The 22,791-nt window shown below is 36.9% G+C and overlaps 2 protein-coding genes across 3 annotated transcripts in view; one reads left to right on the top strand and one right to left on the bottom strand.

The window, feature by feature from the left end:
* Positions 1–22,791, top strand: part of LOC119836623 (protein MTSS 1) — a 149,591-nt gene that overhangs the window by 122,703 nt on the left and 4,097 nt on the right. The window contains exons 4-22 of the mRNA XM_038362005.1: positions 913–997; positions 2,128–2,344; positions 2,868–2,984; positions 3,349–3,456; positions 3,822–3,957; positions 4,391–4,479; positions 7,201–7,290; positions 7,962–8,052; positions 8,695–8,787; positions 9,714–9,811; positions 10,199–10,304; positions 11,021–11,118; positions 18,285–18,399; positions 19,717–19,893; positions 20,692–20,798; positions 21,304–21,397; positions 21,567–21,896; positions 22,237–22,362; positions 22,727–22,786. Of these exons, the coding sequence (XP_038217933.1) occupies positions 913–997; positions 2,128–2,344; positions 2,868–2,984; positions 3,349–3,456; positions 3,822–3,957; positions 4,391–4,479; positions 7,201–7,290; positions 7,962–8,052; positions 8,695–8,787; positions 9,714–9,811; positions 10,199–10,304; positions 11,021–11,118; positions 18,285–18,399; positions 19,717–19,893; positions 20,692–20,798; positions 21,304–21,397; positions 21,567–21,896; positions 22,237–22,362; positions 22,727–22,786 (2,337 nt within the window). The remainder of the gene's footprint in view (positions 1–912; positions 998–2,127; positions 2,345–2,867; positions 2,985–3,348; positions 3,457–3,821; positions 3,958–4,390; positions 4,480–7,200; positions 7,291–7,961; positions 8,053–8,694; positions 8,788–9,713; positions 9,812–10,198; positions 10,305–11,020; positions 11,119–18,284; positions 18,400–19,716; positions 19,894–20,691; positions 20,799–21,303; positions 21,398–21,566; positions 21,897–22,236; positions 22,363–22,726; positions 22,787–22,791) is intronic.
* LOC119836829 lies at positions 11,392–16,094 on the bottom strand. 2 transcript variants are annotated; one of them, XM_038362307.1, is made up of 5 exons: positions 15,945–16,094; positions 14,994–15,023; positions 13,703–13,892; positions 12,779–12,923; positions 11,392–12,130 (listed from the first exon to the last, which is right to left on the bottom strand). In XM_038362307.1, the coding sequence occupies exons 1-4, from the start codon at positions 15,974–15,976 to the stop codon at positions 12,780–12,782; spliced, it is 396 nt and encodes a 131-aa protein (XP_038218235.1). In that variant the 5' UTR covers positions 15,977–16,094; the 3' UTR covers positions 11,392–12,130; position 12,779. The 2 variants fall into 2 exon arrangements, with proteins under 2 accessions (XP_038218235.1, XP_038218234.1); XM_038362306.1 differs by having other exon boundaries at positions 12,784–12,923; positions 15,945–16,093.

Below are 22,791 nucleotides of genomic sequence, written 5' to 3'. Positions count from 1 at the left end.
TACTGGATAGCTTTTATAAATTCAATCTAAAGGTTCGATCTTAAAATTGAATCAACACCAGAAATACATTTTTATTTTTGGATTTGTTGATCAAAATCAGGTGTAATTGTAATAAATTCTAAAAGAAAATCATCTCTTAACATACACATAAATTGCACTAATGTATAGGGTAGATAATCGAGGTGCGCTGATATTTATTATTTTGACATTGGATCATGACAAAATTCTCATCTGGTAATATACCATATAGCCTGGGTATTAAGGTTCGTTTTGGCTTACCATTGTTGTGGAGGAAAATCCTTTTATTTTCCTGACCCTTAGCGTTGTTTAATATCGTCTTTGATTCATTTGTCAGGTAGCATTATTAGCTGAATGAATTTTCGAAAGTTCTAGAGGTCTAAAATTGAAGGACTTAGTACTTAGATTATATTTAAGACGCGATTTCCTTATATGTTACAGAATTATGTTTTTAGGTTAAATTAAACGTTAAAAACATGAAAAAGGTGAGCAATAAAATACCTAAATTGTAGTATACATACGGTACAATAAAATAAGTACAACATTAAATAAAAAACGGAAATGACAAATCTCAAAAATATTAGAAAACCGTTAAATATGCGACTGATTTTTGGTAACGATCTAAAAAAACAATTACGTATTGCAAAATTATTCTAAACATACAATAGGATCAAAACTAAACTAAACTAAGCACGTTAATTATAAGTATTTTTTACGAAAAAACTAATCCACCTTCAAATTCATTCGGATCGAGAACCTGTTCCTTTTTTTTGAAGTCAGTAAAAAAAATGGGGAAAAGTAACTTCTATGATTAAATATAGCAAACGTGCTTTTTCACCTTTTACCTACTGTGTGTTCACAATGTATGTTAATATATTGTTCTGATTGTTCCAGGCGCGACAAAAGAGATCGGCACAGCTCTCACGCGAGTGTGTCTGAGACATCGAGCCATCGAAACTAGGATGAAGACATTTATAAGGTAATCCTATTAATATCCTACTTCCTATTAATATTATAAATGCGAAAGTTTGTAAGGATGTGTGTGTGTTTGTTGCTCTTTCACGCAAAAACTGCTGAACCGATTGCGATTGAAATTTGGTACGTAGACTGATGGACAACTGGAATAATATATAGGCAACTTTTTATCTCGATATTCCTACGGGATACGGACTTACGCGTGTGAAACCGCGGGGCGCATCTAGTTATAGATATCTGTTACTCTTTGACGGAAAATCAGCTGATCGGGTCTGTTGAACCTTGGAACAATAGATGGATAATAGTCTGGATTTACTTAGGCTGCCTATTACACAGGTAGTACCGAGCAGGGCTGGCTCCAGCTAGTGTTTTAACATTAGGTTTTTTCATCAAGTCGAGGGTGAAGAGTATAAGAATTTTTCAGGCCGCTTGGTTTCTATAGTAACGACAAAACCAACCACTTCATAAAGTGTTTTAATAGCATTGATTAAATAGAAAAGAAGAGAAAAGAAAATCAAATAAATGGTTAAAATATTGAAACAACGGATATATTTATTACTTGCTTCTCTAATAGATCGTATATAAGAGAATCGATGATATGTAAATGTTATGAATGAATGGGTTAAGGCGCAGTTATATACTTTAGTGACTAACTTAAAGTATTGCTTATGATAAGACAGGTTTCAGTTATTCTGTAGAACTTGTTCTGGTATGGTGATAAAAGCATTTTGCTTGATAGCACATCTATATAATACATATTTTAAAGTTGTCAATATCGATCGAAAAAAAATGATTCCGTTTATTTTCAAATCGCGAGCATTGAGCGATGTTATCTGCAGATATAGTTGCTTTTTCTGACGACTTTTTAAGTTATTTTTAAGTTAAATTATTGTTTTATATTGTAATTATAACTGGTAGTGTATTTAGTATATAAGTTTGTAATTTAACATTATAAATCTACGGATCTGTAGATCAGATCGGATATTAGGATTTGATGAGCAGTGCGTGCGTGCAATGCATGCATTATTTGTTTTCAGTACGCTAATGCGAGTGTCTTACAACACCGCTATCCGGCGTAAATCCTGCTCGAGGTGTCTATGTGTGCGTTATATAAGGAAAAATGTTCTAATCCAGCACACTAATGGAGCGTCTGATAACGCCGCTGTCCGAACGCGCGGATGAGTGGCGGCGCGGCTGCAACGGCACCGGCGCGCTGAGCCGCGAGCACGCGCGCGAGTGCAAGCGCGCGCGCGCAGAGCTCAGGCGCAGGGTGCACGAGACGCAGCGGCAGTCGCGCAAGGCGAGGCGGGCGACGCCGGACCTGAAGCGGAGGAACGATGTGTCGTTGCAGGTGAGCTGGTAAAGGGAGATGGTTAAGAAGAAAACAAATAGGTCTAGAGTTCGGGTCGACCCTAACAACAGTGGGATGACTAGAACCCAATTCACGCAAAAGCATAGCGTAGAAAAAGTAGTGTACTAAAATGATGTGGTAGTCGCGCAAGGCGTGAGGGGTGACGGACCTGTAGCGGCTGAACGATGTGTCCATGCATCTGAGGTTGTGGCAACATAAAAAGGATTGGCAGGAACATCGAACTGGAAATATCTAGAAGTATGTGCAGACGATGTAGCTCTGTGATTATAAAACAAAGAAAATCTATACTTAATAACATAAAACCGAAGAGTCTGTCTCTTTATTTGTTTGAACGAGTTTACTTATCTCTTCTTTCACTCTTACGCTCGGTGACAGCACTCGAACAGCACTCGGTGATCGCGTACACCGAGTGCTGTTACCATATTACCACAGAAGAAGACAATGCGTACCACTATTTAAAAGTTGAAAACGTACATTCCAGTATTGAGATTTTTTTTTTTAGGATATTCAAGAGCGCAAAGAGCAATTAGAGGAAATGGAGGAGAAAGCTGTAAAAGCAGCACTTATAGAGGAGAGGAGTCGCTTCTGCCACTTCGTTTCGTTGCTCAACCCTGTAGTGGTAAGTCTGAATTCTCATTTGGTCATTGTAAAATGGACAATAAGTAAACTTATTAAGGTCTTGTTTTGATTGGTTTTCAATACAATTAATCTGACGTTAATCTAAATACCATTTATTGTATTAAGCTTGGCTGAATTGCTTTCATTTTAAATTTAGCGTCATTTTGGCAGAAGACCTAATATTTAATGCTAAACATAACTTTATGTTTTATTCTTTATTCAAAAAAGGACATCGCAAGGTACCGAGACGCTATAATACTTTAAAACGAATATCTATTTAATATTATTTACTCTGAGCTGCTTAAAGGCGCTATTATAGGACCAATGTTTATAAAACTATCTCATTATGTATAAATAATTTTCAGGAGAGTGAAGTGGCCATGCTAGCGGAGGTCGGTCACCTGCAAGAGGGCACGGAGCAATTGGCGCGACACACGGCGGAGCCACGCAGTCTGCCGCCGGCTAGCTTGCAGGTGATATTGTTGGAGCTTTTGATTTAGCAGATCTTCAAATGGGACTTATGGAATTTTTGACAACATTGTCCCTTTTAATGTGTTAACGTAGCTATCTATGAAATAAGCTTCACCTACTTTTCTGTAAAGTTGTATGTAACCAATGAATCCTTTAGATTCGGTATTGACGAACAAATTTAAATTATTTGTATAATTATCAAGGATCGGTAACAAGACAATAACTTCATAAGTTTATCATATTATCCTGATAATAGGTTCTGTATATGCTATAATATTGAGACAATTTATTTGATTCTATTATTAAAGCGTAAAGTGTTTTTAGAATTTTTAAAACTATTTTCGTTATAATTATTATTTGTGTATAGGTGATCTGCGACATAAAGTGCAGCTACAGCGGGTGGGAGGGCGGCTCGGCGCCGCACTCGCCGAGCTCGTCGCGCCTCGGCAGCCGCAAGTCGTCGCTCACGTCCATCTGCTCGCTCAGTCACTCCGAGCGCCACGGTTTGTGTTTACTGCTCCTTTTTTTGTGTGATAGCGGGCAACTGAGCTGGTGGTTCGCCTGATGGTGAGCGTTCACCACCCGCCGTGGACTTTCGCAGAGGTAGTGCCTATGCGGATGCGCTGGCCGGTTTAAAAGGGTAAGGCATAAGGAATAAGGAAAGAAACTGGAAAGTGGGAATGTACTGGGAAGGGTGAGGAATAGGAAACGGGCCTCCGGACCCCCCTTTACCGTACGAAACACAGTAGCGTGCCCCACAAACCGGATGAACAGATGAACCAGTCCACAGGTGTTACACAATTATAAAGAATAAAAAAATGATTTTATTTTATTTTTATTTAATTAATATTCTTCAAACATTTCAAAATTGCATTAATATATATAAAAAAAAATAACAAATAAAGTACTATAAAAAAAAAACAAACAACATTTCAGATTCAACGGTCAGCTGCTCCACACCGATATCGAACGCGTCGTCGGGCGGCGCGACGCCCGCGCCCTCCGCCGACTCGCATCACAACCAGGTATATTTCCATACTACCCGTACAGTGTGTGTCACCCGCCATGTTTAGTGCTACCAACTTATCTTTGAAATGGGCGAAAAATTTTCTTATTATAGTATACAAGTAATTCGGCGTCATAGCGCGGCGTCAGGTTAGCGCCCTGACGCGAGCGACAAACGTGCTATGACATAGCCTTTGAAAACGCTAACTATCTGAAAAAGCCTGACAAAGACATAAAGGCTATGTTGGATAAAACGCGTACTCAGCGGGTGTCAGAGCGTTGTTGCTCTTTTCGACGGTATGATGGCGGTATCATGACGTCATAGCGGCGTCAGGCTAACACTCTGACGCGCGTTTAATACGCGTAGGTACTATCTGACGAAAGACTCAAGAATTTAATCTATCGGAATTTTAATTATTGAATATGGCGAAAGGTATTGAAAGTGATGTACGGAACATGATATTGTAATTTTTCTCCATGCCAGAGACAAGTTGGTGCCGCTAATAATGCCATGTTCTGTTTGTTATGTTCCATATTTTTATATTGCTTTTTTGAATTTGTATTTTGGTAATTATTGTAGTAATAGAGTAGGTAATGATTTTTTTTTATAAATAAATAGCTTTTGCCCGCGGCTTCGCACTCGTTCAATTCGGAGTAGTTTAAAAGATGTTATTATACTTATAAACCTTCCTCTTGAATAACTTTGACTGTTATAAAAAAAAAACCATCAAAATCCGTTGCATAGTTTTAAAATTTTAAGCCTACATAGGGACAGATAAAGACTAAGTACCTGGATGACCTTGGAGCTTTGCTCGGTCTTTTTTTTGTTTTTTTATAAATTAGTAATTATAAATTAGTAGTTAATTTTTATATTATATTCGCCAATAGATGTCAGGAAGAGTCATAATAAATTGGGACTACTCAAACGCCTCTAGTTTAAGTCGATAAAACACGAATAAAACACGATTATACTAAATTTCATAATAATCGTTGGAGCCGATTCCGAGATTCCAATTATGTATATATATATATTGCTCGTTTAAAGATATAAAATAAAAATGAAAACTCCATCAAAATCTATTGTGTTGTTTTAAAGATCTAATTCACATGCTATATTTTCATACATAGATCCAGACACAGTAAACGTCTTTGATATATATAATGTAGTGAAGTGAAGTCCCGTGTCCCCTAGTGGGGTATGGGGCAGATGATGTACATCCGTTTCACTGATCGATTTTCTTTAGGGACAAGTAGGTGATCAGCCTTCTGTATCCTGCCAAACCGAGATATTTTTTTTTTGTGCGTCCCCACCGGGAATTGAACCCAGGACCCCTCGGTTATACGCTCACGCGTTAACCACTGTGCCAAGGAGGCGGTCAATATATAATGTAGTGATTATTATTATATTATAATACAATGTAGTGATTTTTATTTTAATAAATTTGTATAAAGACTAGATAGTCAAGTATTTAATTACGTCTTTAAAATAATCGTAAATGAGATCATTCGTTTTTAACCTTTTTCGAGTGACGTAGACAAATAAAAAAAAATATATCAAATAATTTGAAATGTTACAATCGGTTAAAAAATCCTGATGATGGTATGAGTATGCACAAGTATAATTTATAAAACAAATTACATATTTAATGTAGTTATTATGCATTGTTATAATTCATTTCAATAAGATAACGTTAAGGAAGGAAATATTATAATTGATAAAGTGGTAGGTATTGCATCGTACTGACGTCGTTGCGTGTTAAAACTTACTTCATAAATCGGTCAAGTGCGAGTTGGGCCCGCGACGCTAAGGGTTCCTTATAAATAAAAGATTATGAATAAAAAGCAATTGTAAGATAAATTGATTACTCATCCAATTTATGACCGTGCCGAACGTAGTTTAACCTTGAGTTTTTATGATCTTGTTATAGCGGCAACATAAATCTGATACTGATTCAACTGTCATACTATCACGGTTGGTGAGTTGCAGCCTGACGGACGGAAAGACAGACAAACAGATGGAAGCAAAGCCTCTTAGCCTTTGGGCACGAAACTACGTAGCGGGAATAGATATCAATACAAACATTTCTCAAACATTTTCGTCCTTATTAACAAACGATTTGATAGCTTAATGCTTAATTCATACAAACAAAATTACTAAAATAATAAAATAAATTAGACATATTATTTAGACTATTTACTAGTTTCCCAACCGTGGCTTCACCCGCGTTATCTAAAACTAAACGTATTATAAAATATTAAAACATCCTCGCTATTCATTGGTGTAAACAAAATTAAAAAACGATTTAGTAGTTTTTGAGTTTATTGCCAACTGACAGCAGGGCTTTGTTTGGTAATACAAAGAGAGATACGACGTTCAGAAATCTGAGAAATTATAAGTACTAACTTAATGGTATACGGTAATTTCAAATTACGATAGAGATTTTGGCAATTTGTGACTTGTATTTTGGGGAGGATAGAATCGAATATTGAAGTTAGAGAACATAATGTTTTTAATTTAAAATATAAGACTTACAGTACGTTTGAGCTTTGCTTTGATAGACAAGTTATAATAGTTTCTTAGACAGTTTAAAAAATTTGTATATTTATTATATGCATTGATTTTTTCTTCCTCTTGTATTTTTTGTTTTTACATTCGTTTACAACTTGTTTAAATTTCTTATTGTGTAAGTTTTTTTTTAGTTTCTTTTTGTTATTTTTTGTTGTTTTTTTTTATTTATCAGTCTCCATTCCGGTTGGCGAGTGTGTGCAGTACCGACTCCGGTTTTAGGTCACAAGATGCGTTGCAGCGACCATCGCTTTATGTAGATAATGTATTTTTTATTTCATTTTTTTGCTTCTTTCCTTCTTTTTCTTTGCTTGCTTATGCAGTAATTGGATTTATGTGGTAGCTTTTGGTTATATCTTTAGGGTTTTGGCTATCTTATGCTTTCTTTGCAATATATATTCTTTTTTAATTTTTAATAATGTAGTCGCATTGTAATAATTTCAATTATAGTTTACTGCAACAGTTTGTATTGTTTCTTATAATCGTTACCATTATCTAATACAAGTGAATATAACTGTCAATAGATTTTTCGCAATGAGGAAATTAAATTACTTAAATAGTGTTTTTTTCTTTTATTTACTAACATTCTATCAATATTTCACATAATATTCGATTTGTGAAGGCAGCTTAACCTAAATATATTTAATACTTTCTCCATTAATTCTGCACTATATCTCTTCTGTTTTGTTCTAAGTCTATAGCAAATAAAGTTAGTTATTTTGAAGTATATGGATTATATATATTTAAAATAGAATAAATAAATTATTGCTGTAAGAAAGCATGGAATGGAAAAGGATAAGGATATCGGCCCTGGCTTCTAGCAGATCAAATTCTACGTCCGTTCTATTTCTACTATTACTCGAAATACAGACACATATTTATTTTCTAAAGACAATTCCATGTATATATTTTTATTGTTTTTTTGTCTGTCTGTAGGGCTCAGACAACCAAAGCGTGACCAGCGAATGCCTGACTCCGACGAAAGCGCGCGACGATGTCGACGATCCACATGATATTATGAATGCCGGTGAGTTATTTATGCAGTTATATACTGTATGGTGCCGGTTTAGAATAGCACCTGTGGGTGTCGTAAAAGGCGACTAAGGGTTCCATACATGCAAACGGGCAGCAGCGTTATGCATGTTCTCCCTCACCAGCAACTGCGCTCGCCAACCCGTCTGCCAAGCGTGGCAAGTATGGCATATTCCCCCCCCCAATAGATTGGTTTTGGAAATCTTTGGGGGTGGCCTATGTGCAACAGTGGACGTCCTAAAAGGCTGCAACGATGATTTATTATAATACCGGCCGCTTTTGATCGCGGGTTGACATTTTTCAACATCGAAAATTTATCCACACTGATGTTTGAAAGAGGAATGATTTGTATGTAAACGTATGTTTTTGTAATGTTTTCACACAAAGACTGCCGAACCAATTTCATAAATTCAAAAACAGCTCACTGTTAAATTACTTTGTTGCTTCAAGAATAATTGCATAAAAATCAAACTGCTTACCCATATATTATATATTAGCATGGTCAATTCAAAAAATTTCAACTTTCATACTTTAAAAATAGTTCATATCCTGATGCACGCTATTAAGTTTTTTGTATTTTTTTTTTAATTTTTTAATTTTTCTTGTCCTCTCAATGTACTCGTATCTTATCTTGCAGCATCAGCAACCTGGCCAGATTTGAAGGATACAGCGCAATTCGAGAGAGCCGCCTCCGCTATAATGGGGGGCAGGCCGCATACTATATCGGCTGGTAATGCTCTATTTATATGTGCTACAAGGTTTAATTTCCCATAACGTTGTGTGGTGAAGTGAAATTTGTTTTTTTTTTATATATTAAAAAACATTCATGTTTATTTCTCGTTGGTGTCTTTTTTAATATATGCATTAACTAAAAAATAATCATAACACACTGAATTTTTATCAAAAACTGTGCAGTTGTTTTGAGAAATCCCAAGTAATCGGTAACTATACAAGATCCCCTTTTGACTGCGCGAAGCGAAGCCGCGGGCTTTAAGTTACATACAGCTAAATAATCATATAATTGATATCGAACGAAATCAAAAATCCATCGAATCCAAAAATACAGTTTTTAGAATTTTTGTCTATTTGTCTGTATGTATGTCCGGGCTAAACTCACATACTACTGCATGGATTTACTTCATATTTTGCATGCATATTACTAACAGATCGGGACAACATATACATGCTTGTATGTGGTAGTCGAGCACGCTTCGGCACTAATTGGGCCAGCTCGCACCGGGGAAGTACCACACCCCCACAGAAAACCGGCGTGAAATAGTGGCATGCCACTGTGTTTCGTACGGTGAGTGGGGGAGCCGGAGGCCCGTTTCCTTTTCCTCACCCGTCCTAGTCCATTCCTTCTTTCCAGTCGTTAATCCTTTCCTTTTCCCTTACATCATAAAAGCGGGCAGCGCATTCGCAGAGGTCCTACCTTTGCGAATGTTTATGGGCGGTGGTGATCGCTTACCATCAAGCGAACCACCAGCTCAGCTGCCCGCTATGACATAAAAAAAAAAAAAAAAAAAAATGCTATCACGCCATAACCTACCGGGTAGGAGCTGTGTATTGTTTATTTCTGTAATGTCGCACGCGGACGAAGTCGCGGGCAACAGCTAGTGTAGTACAGAACTGAAGCCACGTTTCGAACCCCAGCAGGATCAGAGCGCGCGCACGCGCGGCCCGCGCTCAGCGTGCACACGTTCGCAGAGAACCAACGCGACACCGGCATTTACGCCAGGCCGCCTCTGCCCACTGTGAGTTGATTGTTTTTTTTTTGGATTTTTCTTTCGTTTTTGAAAGATTTTTTTTTGGGCAGAGTTATGTATAGTTCGTGTATGATTGGTTTATTTTGTCATTTGCCGGACATGGTTTGCCAAACTATGGTTTTTTTTTTAGTTTAATAGTAATGTAACCCCCCCTCCCCCTTTATTTTTTTTTTGCAATGGTGAACTTTTGGATTGATTTAAGTCTTATATTTTCCGATTATTTATGTATTTCGTAACTTTATAGTTAATTTATTTTGTTCTAAAAGCCCCATAACAGTTTTATTTATTTTAATTTTTGTGTGTGATATTGTTGTGATAGTGTTATATACATATATGTTACCACCTTTTAAAACATTTTTTATTTATTTTCTACAGAGGTGTTCCTCACTAGAGAGACCCCTGGTGCCGTCTAAAGCCAACTCCACGTTGCATAGCGAAATGAAACCGAAGCCGTCGTCACTACCGCCGCATTTAACTAAAGGTACTTTGGTTTTGTTAAAACTACCCGCATTTTGAAAAGACAAATTGAAATGCATATAGTGTGGGTGTGTTGTGTTATCTTATAATTAGTTCTAACAAATAAATGTGTTATTTAATTATTTCAGACAGTATATTATTTGAATTAAATAACAACATATTTTAATGTAAAAAAACAAACAAAGAAATTGCGAAAGAGTATGTTTAGAGTTAAAGTATCGCTTAATACGTGGAGTATAATTCTAATTAAATATTTTTTCTTATTAACACCGCTGATTTCGATTTCTCATCTACCAGGGATCACGAAGGACATACCCCATACTCCACACGGGGACACAAATGGGCCACAGGGCTTAACGCTAATAAATCGACTGTATTATTATTTTTTACGTCATCGTCGGCAAAGGAGCTGGTGGGTCGCCTGATAGTAAGCGCTGGCACCGCCCATGAACATTTGGAATTTGCAAATAGATTGCCGACTGTAATTGAAAAGGGTTTAAGATAGGATAAGAGGAATTAAGGAAACGACTGGGAAGGGTGCGGAAAACGGAAACGGGCCTCCGGCTTCCTCACTCACCGAACGAAACACAGTAGCATGCTACTATTTCATGCCGCTCTTTTGTAGGGGTGTGGTACTTCCCCGGTGCGAGCTGGCCCGAGCTTCGTGCCGAAGCGTACTCGACTCCCGCATAGGTACATATATAATTAATAATTTCACAGAAATGCCGCAAGCGTTGTACGTGAACATGTCGGAGTTGGCGACGATGGCGGCGTCGCGTGCGCAGCATCAGCACGGGGAGTATCCGCACCAGGAAAAGGTACCTACTTTTTCAACCGACTTCAAAAAAAGGGATGGGGGGGGGGGGGGTATCAATTCGAATATGTACTTTTTTGTGTTTGTTAGCTCATAAATTTTTGCCTGGTGAACGGATAATTATGATGCTTTTTTTGATTTGTAATCTGGCGCCTGCCACGTGGTCCTGTTTATATTTCGTCTAGTTCTGACAATTTTAAGGCGGTCGAGTAGTTCTAGGATTCTCAACTTAAGTTTTGTAACAAAAACGAATATTTTTTTTTTATTTTACCCTTAATTATCTTTATTAATAAAACAATAATATCTTATATACTAATACAGAAACGTGTTAAAGTCTAAATAGAATAAATTGTCCTTGTGCATATATATGGGGCGAGGGGTAAGACCGAGATGTCTTACAGCAGTACTAATTCCAGTGTGGGAAAAGACAGGCTATATAGCGCCATCACTTTCCACACTGGAATTGGTAGCGCTCTAAGACGTCACAGTAGCCCGCCTGAAATGTAAATATATATATGTGATACTGTATAGATAATACTTTGTCGAAATATCTTGTATGCAGGTGAAGCGTTTTGACCCGGTTTTGGTCGACACGAATAAAACACAATAATATCTAGTTGAAAATGATTATTCCTACAAAACGATTTTTTTTTATTCTCACTAACTACCAGGTCTTATTACGACTTCACAATATATCGAGAGAAACGAAATAATATTACGAAGAACGCATCATAAAAGATATATATAAAAATTTCACTCCATTAGGTAAACTTCAGTTACATACGGTTAAAAAAATGAAGAGTCTATTAAAAATTATCTAGTCGTATAATTACAATTATATAAACTTAATATAAATATTTTTTTAATGTATTTCTAATTCTTATTTGTTATATATTTTCGTGGTTTTTCTTTCTTCTCTCTCTCTTTCTATACATTCCTACGAAAGTTCAAATACTCTCATATTGGTGTCCTTGTCCAAATGATATATCGGTTTGTCAGGCACGGTACGCGCTGAACTGAAAAAAAAAATGACCCATTATATTTTACTTAGATATATTATTGAAATAATTAATGCTTTAATGAAGTCGGGGGTTCGAGACCAGGCGAGCGTGCAAGAAATAAATTGTTTTTTTTTTTATTTAATCAATCTAATGTGATCAGTGATGGAAAATATTGTGAGGTAACCGGTATGTCCGAGAACTACACGTTCGACGACATGTGACATCATCATGCTAACTCGTACTTGGCCAGTGTGCTGGATTATGGCCTGAACCCTCGTAGGAGGCCTGTGCCCCAGCAGTGGGAACATGTTATGGGCTGATGATGATTGATTGAGGATACTTTAAAGACACAAATAAAATAACATACAATAACTTTGTAAGTTTGTTTTATATAGTAGTAACTAAGAAACTACTTCATCTACTTCTAGAATAATTTAACACGTAAAAATCTACGTTATTGGTACAAAATGTAAACCTTGATACATGTGGTTTTGTCAAACGATTGACGTAAATCTGTTTTGTTTTTGATAGGGAATTATTGTCATTTTGTCCCATTTCAGAATCAGGAGTGATACCTCGCCCCATCCCCCCAACGTTAATGATTTTTTTGTAAATCAGTAATTACTTGTATGACTATTTTAATTACATTAATGGTTAAACGACCTCACATTTTGTCCCAGTTGAACTTGGACGCCAAAGACTCGGACAACTGGCCCTCTTTCAGCTGTTTCTTAACCACTCTCTCGACCAATCGCAACGAAGAGAATACATTTTGGACGGTCGAAGGTTGGCGGTTCCGTGACGTCACCTGGAAGATCGAAATACTAAATTCATTTTTACTCACAGATTCGACACAATTTCAGTATTCAAAGTTACACATGTTATAATTGTGGCTAAAGCATATAATATACTAGCGGTCCGCCCCGGCTTCGCCCGTGGTACATATATTGCCTAAAGCCTTCCTCAATAATTGGGCTATCTAAAACTGAAAGATTTTTAAAACAGACCAGTAGTTCCTGAGATTAGCGCGTTCAGACAAACAAACAAACTCTTCAACTTTATAATATTAGTATAGATTATATATGTAGTATAGAATGTGTTCTAAATGTTCCCCATTCATATTCTACTTTCTACTTATATTTTAAACGCGAAAATTTGTAAGTATGGATTGATGGGTGAATGTATGGATGTTTGCTACTCTTTGACGCGAAAACAGCTTATCGTCTACACCAGAAAACGATATAGATTACTATATAGTAGAAAACAAATTCGCTTTTTCTGTCCCTGTGCCCTATGTATGCTTCAATCTTTAAATACGCAACGGATTTTGATGCGATTTTTTTTATACATAGTGTGATTCATGAGGAAGGTTTATTTGTATAAACGAGCTATTGCCCGCAGTTTCGCTCGCGCGGTCCTAATAAATTTTCATCTCATATTTTACCGCCTCGGGGTTTATAATTTATCAAAATCCTTTGTTAGCTGATGCCTACGTCATAACATCTATCTGCACGCGAATCTCGTTTGGGCTGTGCGTTGATACCTCTGAATATAACGCGGGCGAAAGCATAGACTATATATACCAACCATGATCTCGACAGCGTCATAAAGCTTGCTCAGCTCCTTCCTCTCTCTGGCGTTCAGATCGGCCTCCTCCGGGTTGAACACGCCGCTCTCTTTCAGCTTTCTAATGATGTTCTGTAAGGTTATCGGTGGGTTCTGGTCGAGCATTTCGCCAGATTTGTACGCAGCCTTCACATCTTCCGAACCGTAGGGGCTGTTGATAACATTGTTAATGTGGGAGCCATCAGCTTCTCGTATGTGGTACGTATATCGCCTATGATGCGTAGCGATGATGCAGCTTTCGAATGGTGAATTGATCTTTGAAATCGGTCCAGTGGTTTTGGTGTTAATTTATTGTAAGTATACATACGAAAACACAAATGTTTCCTCTTTATTGTATTTGTTTTGATTAAGATCAGTAAGTAAATAGAATATAATTTATTTATTCGAAAGAGATTGTTACAATGAAAGTTAACATAAAAAATAAACAAATCTAACGAATGAAAGAAGGAGCTTGCAACACCTTCATACTCATTCATGATTTATTTGTAATATTTTAATACACTTTTCACAGATTCTGTATATGTACTCTGTATTCTGTATATATAAATGTATGAAAATAACATGCTAAATCAGCTATCAGAGACATTATCAGCGACTGGCTAAGTCCGTCCCTAGACATATATTTTATTTTCACAACGCAAAAATATATACCGCATTAAAATCATACCAGCAGTATTGTTGTTACAAACGTACAAACATATCATAATAGTGTACAATTTGTTTCCAATTCTTACACTTGTTACCATAATCAAGTTAAATATACTCAACCATATAATAAATGGTACGGTGATTATTTTTAATGTCATATTGATACTAATATAAAAGGGAAAAATATTAGTTACAATCAATCACTCACTAGATTGATGGAAACTAATTTTTCTCGTTTTTTATTGGTATTTAATGTGCATAAAGAATAAATTCCTAGACGCATGCGTTTGTTGTTAGGTCGTTTGGTGCACAATGCGTTGGATAACGGTAGTTTGGACAAAAATCTAGAAATTTCAAACCAACAGGCTTAGAATTACTTGTGAAATAACATTATGAAACCGATCAGGCAGTATTTGTGTGAAAATATTACAAACATACATACATATCTTTCATCTGTATCGATGTAGAGAATTGGATTAAGACTACGAAAATAAAACAAAGAATTCTGTAATATTGAATATAACGCATGATACGCCTACAGCCGCAGTCACGGCGCGGGTTTTCCATACATAATCGATTAGTTATAAATATACAGCTAACTTACCATCCTGCGCTGAAGAGAATGTTTGAGACCCTGTAATAAAATATAAATAATATTAGAAAATCATCGACTACCTCCTTAGTATACTGGTCAACGCATGAGCGTAGAACCGAGGGGTCCTGGGTTCGATTCTCGGTGGGGACTCACACGAAATGCCTCGCAGGATCTGATCTGGACCTGTCTGGCAGGATACAGATGGCTACTTACACTTACTTGTCCATAAATTAAACCGATCAGTCAAACAGATATATATCATCTGCCCCATACCCAAAGACAATATCTATGGGGTCAGCCAATATGAGTATAGAAGACATTATCATATATCAAGGAGTATAAAATGTTACTGGGTTTATAGCTAACGTTCAATGCGCAAGCGCACTGCAATGTTTCTCAATGATCGCACCATGATTCACGTGTTTAATCGTATTTCATGATTAAGACTTGTAATCGCGACTCGTAAATGCGTTTTTAGCTGTCGAAACAGTTGTATTAATGCATTGATTGAAAACTTTATCTCGAATGAAACGTTGTATTTTATGAATTGTTGATTTCATGCGAATATTTTATTTTTCATGTTGATGTTGCATTCATTAGGCCGAAATGTATCCCTCCTATTTGTAATATACTTGCGATCCGCCTCGGCTTCGCTCATGGTACATATTCTATAATCCTTGATGTGATTCGTTTTCTGGTTTATAGGAAGTTGTTGTCATTTGGTCCCATCTTAGAATCAGGAGTGGTACCGCTTTTCACAGGAGCCTCGGTGATCTTTTGATATTGATGTCCAAACTCAAACCCATATTTCTAAAGTAGTTTATAAAGAGAAATGAATTTAAACGGCTTATTTGACACCAACAGAACAAAAGTCATTCCCCTGCATAATATATCAGCGAATCAATCAATAAAATCTCTCCTCTTAAGCGTAGACATACGATTTAATGATAAACTACTCACAAAATATGAAATATAGCGATCGAGTTTCTCATAATTCGCCACGTGCGTTTCACCACAGTGCGGTTTTTGTACTGCCAATAGTTGATTTAACAACACCGATATAATATGCAGTGCTGTAGTATTTGTAGTATACGCGACTGGACGATTTTGATCGTTGCGTTTATAAAAGACTGGCTGCGCCCCGCGGTTTCACCCGCGTAAGTCCATATCCCGTTGGAATATCCGGATAAAAAGCCTATAAAATTGCCTATATGTTATTCCAGTTGTCCATCTGTCCACGTACCAAATTTCATTGCAATCGGTTCAGTAGTTTTTGCGTGAAAGAGCAACAAACACACACACATCCTTACAAAACTTTCGCATTTATAATATTAAGTAGGATAGCGGAATTAGTTAATTGGATAGGTAGGTATTATTAAAAACGTGTATGTTGTCGGTATGGATAGATATTTCTTGAACAGTTCGTTGGTTTTATTACGATATGGGACTGTTTTATTTGAATATATTATATTTTAACCCCGAAAATGTTTTAATACGGAAAAGAGTGTTGTATTTATAAGTTAAGTTAGGTTTATTTATTATATGGTTTTATTTACTATGTACGTTTGTTTGGATTACAGTTATTATTATATGTTTATACAGTTATTGTTTTTAATACCGGTATTTGTTCCGGGTGATTTTATGTAATCTTTTATTCGACTTTAAAATATGAGGCAGGCGAACAAATTACTGAAAATAAATAGCAAAAGGCGGCCTTATCGTTAGGTAGCGATCTCAACCAGGCAGAATGGGGAAAAGGGAACGGGCCCTGGCTTCCCCAACCACCGTACGAGACACGGTAGCATGCTACTATTTCATGCCGCTCTTATATAGGGGTGTGGTACTTCCCCGGTGCGAGCTGGCCCAATTCGTGCCGAAGCGTGCTCGACTCCCACACAAGTATCAAGTTATGTTGATCTCGATGAAATTTCTCAACGTAGCTCATCTGAGAATGGTGCATTGTTCGTTGCGGTGAACTATTCGCAAACATGAATTAACAATAGCGTGCTTCATTAAATTATGCCTGTCAAAATATTCATAGAAAGCCTAATCCTACTAATATTATAAATGCGAAAGTTTGTAAGGATGTGTGTGTGTGTTTGTTGCTCTTTCACGCAAAAACTACTGAACCGATTGCAATGAAATTTGGTACGTAGACAGCTGGACAACTGGAATAACATATAGGCCACTTTTTATCCCAATATTCCTACGGGATACGCACTTACGCTTGTGAAACCGCGGGTCACAGCTAGTTCATAATACACTAGAGTAAAAGTTGTAAGTGGGGATTACAATTTGGGCTTTTGGTGTATTTTTCGTTTCAGTTATAGGACTTTTACCTGACCCCAATACTTACACGGATAGACTGCATTAATTTTAACAGTAATATTGTCAAAAACTGAATTTATTAATGTATTTTATTGGATTTGTTACATGATAACTCCCTGGGTTTTCCCTCCCGATTGACTTGATTATTTTTGTGTTGTTTATCTAGCCTTCCCTAGGAATGTGACCTAGGTTGTCAGTGATCTTTTGTGCTGAAAATAATTATCAATTGTACACTTTGTGTGCAAAAACTGTATCCAAATACGTTCAGCATTTAAGGCGCGATGATAATATAAACATGCCAATTGTGTTCATTGTTTAGAAAGGGAAACAATAGTGGAATATATTTTCGGCCACTAGCTTCGATAGATCGACATTTGGAAAATTATTTCTGCCGAGAATTTCACGTTAGTTAGGGAGTATTCGCTTGAAATAGTTTTTGTTTTAATATAATGCGATTAGAATAATAAGATTAAGGTTATCAAGCAAGTGTGTTTTTTTCTGGATCCCACATTATGGCCAATTTCATGAGGGATTCGTTATGTTGCAAATCTATGGAATGGATTGAGATACAGTATTGGCGATTTTTTCAAGGTGTTAAAAAAGTAAGTCAACTTGGTCTTGGTCACATCACCGCTGTGGCCAGCAATAACATTCGCCGAACTATTAAACATTGTATGTTATTTTAATATTAAATATTGATATTTATAATAATAATTGACCATTAAGTGGCTCGAAACTAAAATCGTTAAATGATTTCAATTTATTTTATGGTTAAAATATTAGTGAACCTACCAAATTCAATATGTCAGTATCAAAGATTTCCCTATTATATGTTTTTCTTTCTTGGACTTTGTGTATTTTTTTTTTGTATATGCAATGAAAATTTTTGTCCTCTTATATTAACTATTTCATCATATTTATACGTTTTTTTAAGTGGGAATGTAATTAAATAATCCTTTAATAAAATTCCAGGTGTGTTCCGAGTCGAGTGCAAGCGAATCGTCTCTAGAATCGTCTAGCGGTTACGGTAGCCAGGGCGCTTTCGCGGCGGAGGACCACGCCCACCACCAGGCGTCGCTGGCTGACGGTGAGCCTTGTGCGTGTGGCGTAGAGTCGCTTCTTGTTTGCCGTGTGATAGTGGAGTTAGGATGTTGTTGAAGCAAATAGACTTCAGGGTTGTGAAGTGATGAAATTCATATTGACTGTATTTTTTTTAAAGGAATCGAAAATATAAGTACGTTAAGTCAAGCTCTGGTCGCGTTCGAGTATTAATGAGGGATAAAAATAAATATAGAATACATGATACAACTTCTCATTACAAACATATAAACGTAAAAATTGCATAAAATATTAGATAGATTTGATTTTATATTGATGGTAAATCCGTACTAGCAATAGTTGATAAAGATTAAGGGCAATTGAAAAGTCTCTTTCTCATATGTTAAACACAAAGATAAGAAACTACTGCAAACCAATTTGAGTCTTAGCTTAATGATATACGTTTCATCATTCTATGATTGAATTTTCATCACATCACTGCCACGTCTTCCGAAATAAAATTGTCTATTTGCTTCTGAAGCCCAATTTCACCAAAAAACTGACCAATGATTTCATTGATTAACTGTATTTCTATTAGAATGAATGTGGAAAAAGTATTTGGTGGAATTGGATGTTAAAGAAATGTTTTTTTTTTCTTCTTTTTGTTAAAGCTAGTGTTGTTTTATAATGTTGAGTTAATTTTATTTGCTATTTACATTTTGTTTTGTTTATTGGAGATGGAATAATATGTCTATAAGGTCCTTTAAAAATAGGTACGTTGCTAAAAAATGAATTAATAGCAAAAAGCAGTTAAGAAAGCCTGTTTATGGAATGAAGTAGATTGCAATTTTTTCGACCAGATCACATTTACTATAATTTTCTATGCAATAGTACATTCTGAGGATATAAGGAGTATTTTTGTTTAGCTTGAGATTTAAAAAAATGGAATTCTCAGCTCAACGCATTATTCAATGAAATATTCTCTGCTTCCTATACAAATAGTAAAAAAGCACACAAAAATCCTACTTTTGAACATTAATCAAATTCGATTATATCAAAGTCCTTATCCTTTTCTACACGGGTGTTTTTTAACCTTATAACCCATAATGAAGCTCCTACAAGGAAATTCGGGAGTCAAAAAAGGCTAAATAAAAAGAAATAACTAGTAAAAGCGAGAGTTCGCACACATTAAATTATAATATCTTATTGTCTGCTGGTGTTTGAACCATTTATCCGCCATAGTAATAAATATAGTAATAGATCATAAAAATAGTAATTCATACATACGAAAACCATCTTTATTGCCATCTATTATTCCGTCTCCACCGCAACCCTGCATGTCTCAATCCGCTTGCGCGTCACGTAGTCACGTCAGAGATAGTCACGCTGCGGCGGGACGCGGTGGCCGCCGCGCGGGACAGCTTCTCCGTGTCGCTCGGCAGCCTGGAGGAGGCCGTGAGGAGCTTGGAAGAGCTGGACCAGCCGACCTTTGCCACCGTCGGCAAGCCGGCTGTGCCGAAACGACGCCCGGTTTCTATGTCCGGTGAGTGGAGGTAGAGAGGAGTTGGTGAAAAAGGAGAGAGGAGGGAAAGTTGGCGGATAAATGGCAGAATTAATTAATTTCTATTTCCCAATTTGAGGAAAATGCGGAAATTCCTGGAAAGAATTACAAGTTGTGTTAGGAGCTGAGAGGAACCGTAAAGTAGAGGTGATATAACTACCATTTAAGTTTTCTTATCACTTAACAAATAAGGACCTTCAAGGTGAAAGTTCTTCAGAAATAGCTGAAGGCAACAGCATATCTGTAAACCTGTGAGTTTTTATTGTGTTTTTTGTTTTCAGAGTACTTGAGAAGTAGTTTCAATTTTCTGTTATTGCTTTTTTTTTGTTTTATGTAAATGTCTTATGAAAAATAATATAGCATGCGTTTTGTTTGTATGTTTTGTTATATGTCCTAGCGTAATGTTTAGCACGGTATATTATTCACATGTAAGATTCTAATATATTATGTACTTAGAGATAAAAAAAACTTTTAACATTTTGGCTAGGAGGGATACAGTGGGAGAATGTTTGAGCTGATATTGATGAATCAGAGTTTTTTCTTTTAATATTTTTCGTTTTCGTCATTTACCCAATTTATACTTCTATCACTACATTCACTAGTTCTCTCAAATAAAGCCATCTTCGCTTGAGTCTTCCTACCTAAATACACTATCATTATGCTACTAATTCCTTCTCGAGTCCGAGAACTCCCTGCACCTTCCTTTACCACAAAATTCCGTTCCACCCCTCCCCCCCCATGCGTAAAGTGTATTTAATAAGCGTGTTTGGTTGTGCGCAGCGGGCGCGGCGTGGTCGCGGCGCGGCTCGTCCAGCTCGGTGGGCAAGCCGCCGCCGCCGGTGCGCCGCTCGTCCTCCATATCGCGCCCGCAGCGGCCCTTCGTGCAGGTGAGCCGGCTGGATGTGCTCATCCAGACTTATAGTCTTAGTCTAGTGTGGACTATTGGTCTAGTTCGTTTTTTATTCTCCATATCGCGCCCACACATTGTCCATAATCAGCTTAGCAGACCAATAGTCTCAGTAGTTTTTATTTTCACACCCGCCCCTTTTGAAATGTTTCTCATTATTACACATGGTCTAGAAGAGATTGCGACTTAAAAATACGTTTGTTTCTGTTCTATATATGTTTTTACGTGAATTGTGCTATCAAAAATCTATGTATCTCGGTATCAAATTTCAAATAGATCCGATTAGCTTTTTGTGTAAAAAAGTCCTATCGTACAAACTTTTTGCATCTATAGCTAATATTAGTAGCAAATTATAATAGATTGAAGAGGCATTATGTCTTTCTTCGTTTTTCGAGTTCATTTCCGTATGGATAATAATCCAATAACCAGAACCATATTTAAGTTCCATAATAAGAAATACTTATATGTTTGTCTATAAATTTCAGAGCAACGTGCAAAATGCGCATTTGAATACGGATGCGGACAACTTGCCTCCGCCCCCCGCTTTCCTCTTGCAACCGGACCATGAAACCGCTGCTGGTATGTTAATAGGCGAGGTTTTTCTTCATAAACATATATGAAGATGGATATGTCTTTTTTATCTATATAAGTGCTTAGCCGATATTATATATAATCAGTTTTTGTTTATTTGAATTTTTTTTATGTGAATCGTCAATAACGAAGGATAATTTTTTATTTTAAACTCTAGGTCATCAAGGCATAAACGTAGCGGAAACTGTTAAACAATTAACCGAACTGAAGCACATGCCGGCTTCTCCCGGACTGTTGCGGCGAACGATCAACCAGAATCAGAATCAACAGCATCAGAATCAACAAAATCAGCAGAATCAGAATTACGAGAGCCAAAGTCAAAGTCAATTGAGCACTTTCCAGCAGGCTAAAAGCAATTTCGCTGGGAATTTGAACCCTATTTACGGGCAGACAGGGCACAGAATCGTGGCCTTCGAGAATTCCATATACGCGAGGAAGAATAGCTTGAATAGCTCCAACTCGGATCTGTTTAGGGATGGGAGTGCGAGTGAGTTTCCCATCATCAATTATGCTCTTAATTGCCAAAATGTTAGAACTATACTAGACATTAAAACAACTAAATATAATTATATAATTGGTCATATCAATTTAAGATTGACAGTGTTTTTATGCCATATGCGGGCAACTGAGCTGGTGGTTCGCCTGATGGTGAGCGATCACCATCGCACATGAACATTCGGAGAGGCTCAGTCCTCTGAGAATACGCTGCCCGCTTTTAAGGGGGAAGGGATAAGAAAAGGATTAACGACTGGAAAAAAGAAATGCACTGGGAAGGGTGAGGAAAAGGAAACTGGACTCTCTGGGTTCATAATAAAGTACACTTTCAGGTAACATGTACGGAGAAGTAAAAGAATCCTCGCAAGCGTCATCTCCCTGTACGCCCGGCAACTCCGACAAGCCTTTCTCGAGCTTCGGTCCAAGGATCCATAACGATTCGCACTACGGACAGACAGGTTTGTCTTTGTATATCTATATACATATAACACATATAATATACATATATCGTCACAGACGGACACAATTTTTTTGGATTCGTACTCCATGAATGTTTTTCAACCCCCTTTGAATTTTTCTTAAATGCATTCAATGTACAGACACATTTTTATTCACTGGTTTATGTCCACATTTGCCTCAGAAAGACGATCCTGACAGACAGACAGACGGAGGATAAAAAATAAATCGTATATCGGTTTCGATTTCTTCACTTTTCTTTGTGTAATCGTCTTAATTTGTAATTGTCATGTATTTAATGTGTTCTTTTAATAAACTTTGTATCTATCTATCTATCTATCTATCTATTTATCGTATTCATCCCAGGTCTGAAGCTGTCGGAGCGTCGGGCGGCGGACGGCATATACGCGGTGCCGGCGGCGCAGCGCTCG

The sequence above is a fragment of the Zerene cesonia genome, chromosome 25 (genome assembly GCF_012273895.1).
Source record: "Zerene cesonia ecotype Mississippi chromosome 25, Zerene_cesonia_1.1, whole genome shotgun sequence".
Classification (NCBI taxonomy): Eukaryota; Metazoa; Arthropoda; class Insecta; order Lepidoptera; family Pieridae; genus Zerene; species Zerene cesonia.
Note: the sequence above shows the minus strand (reverse complement) of the source record. Positions and strands in the feature narration are given on the sequence as shown.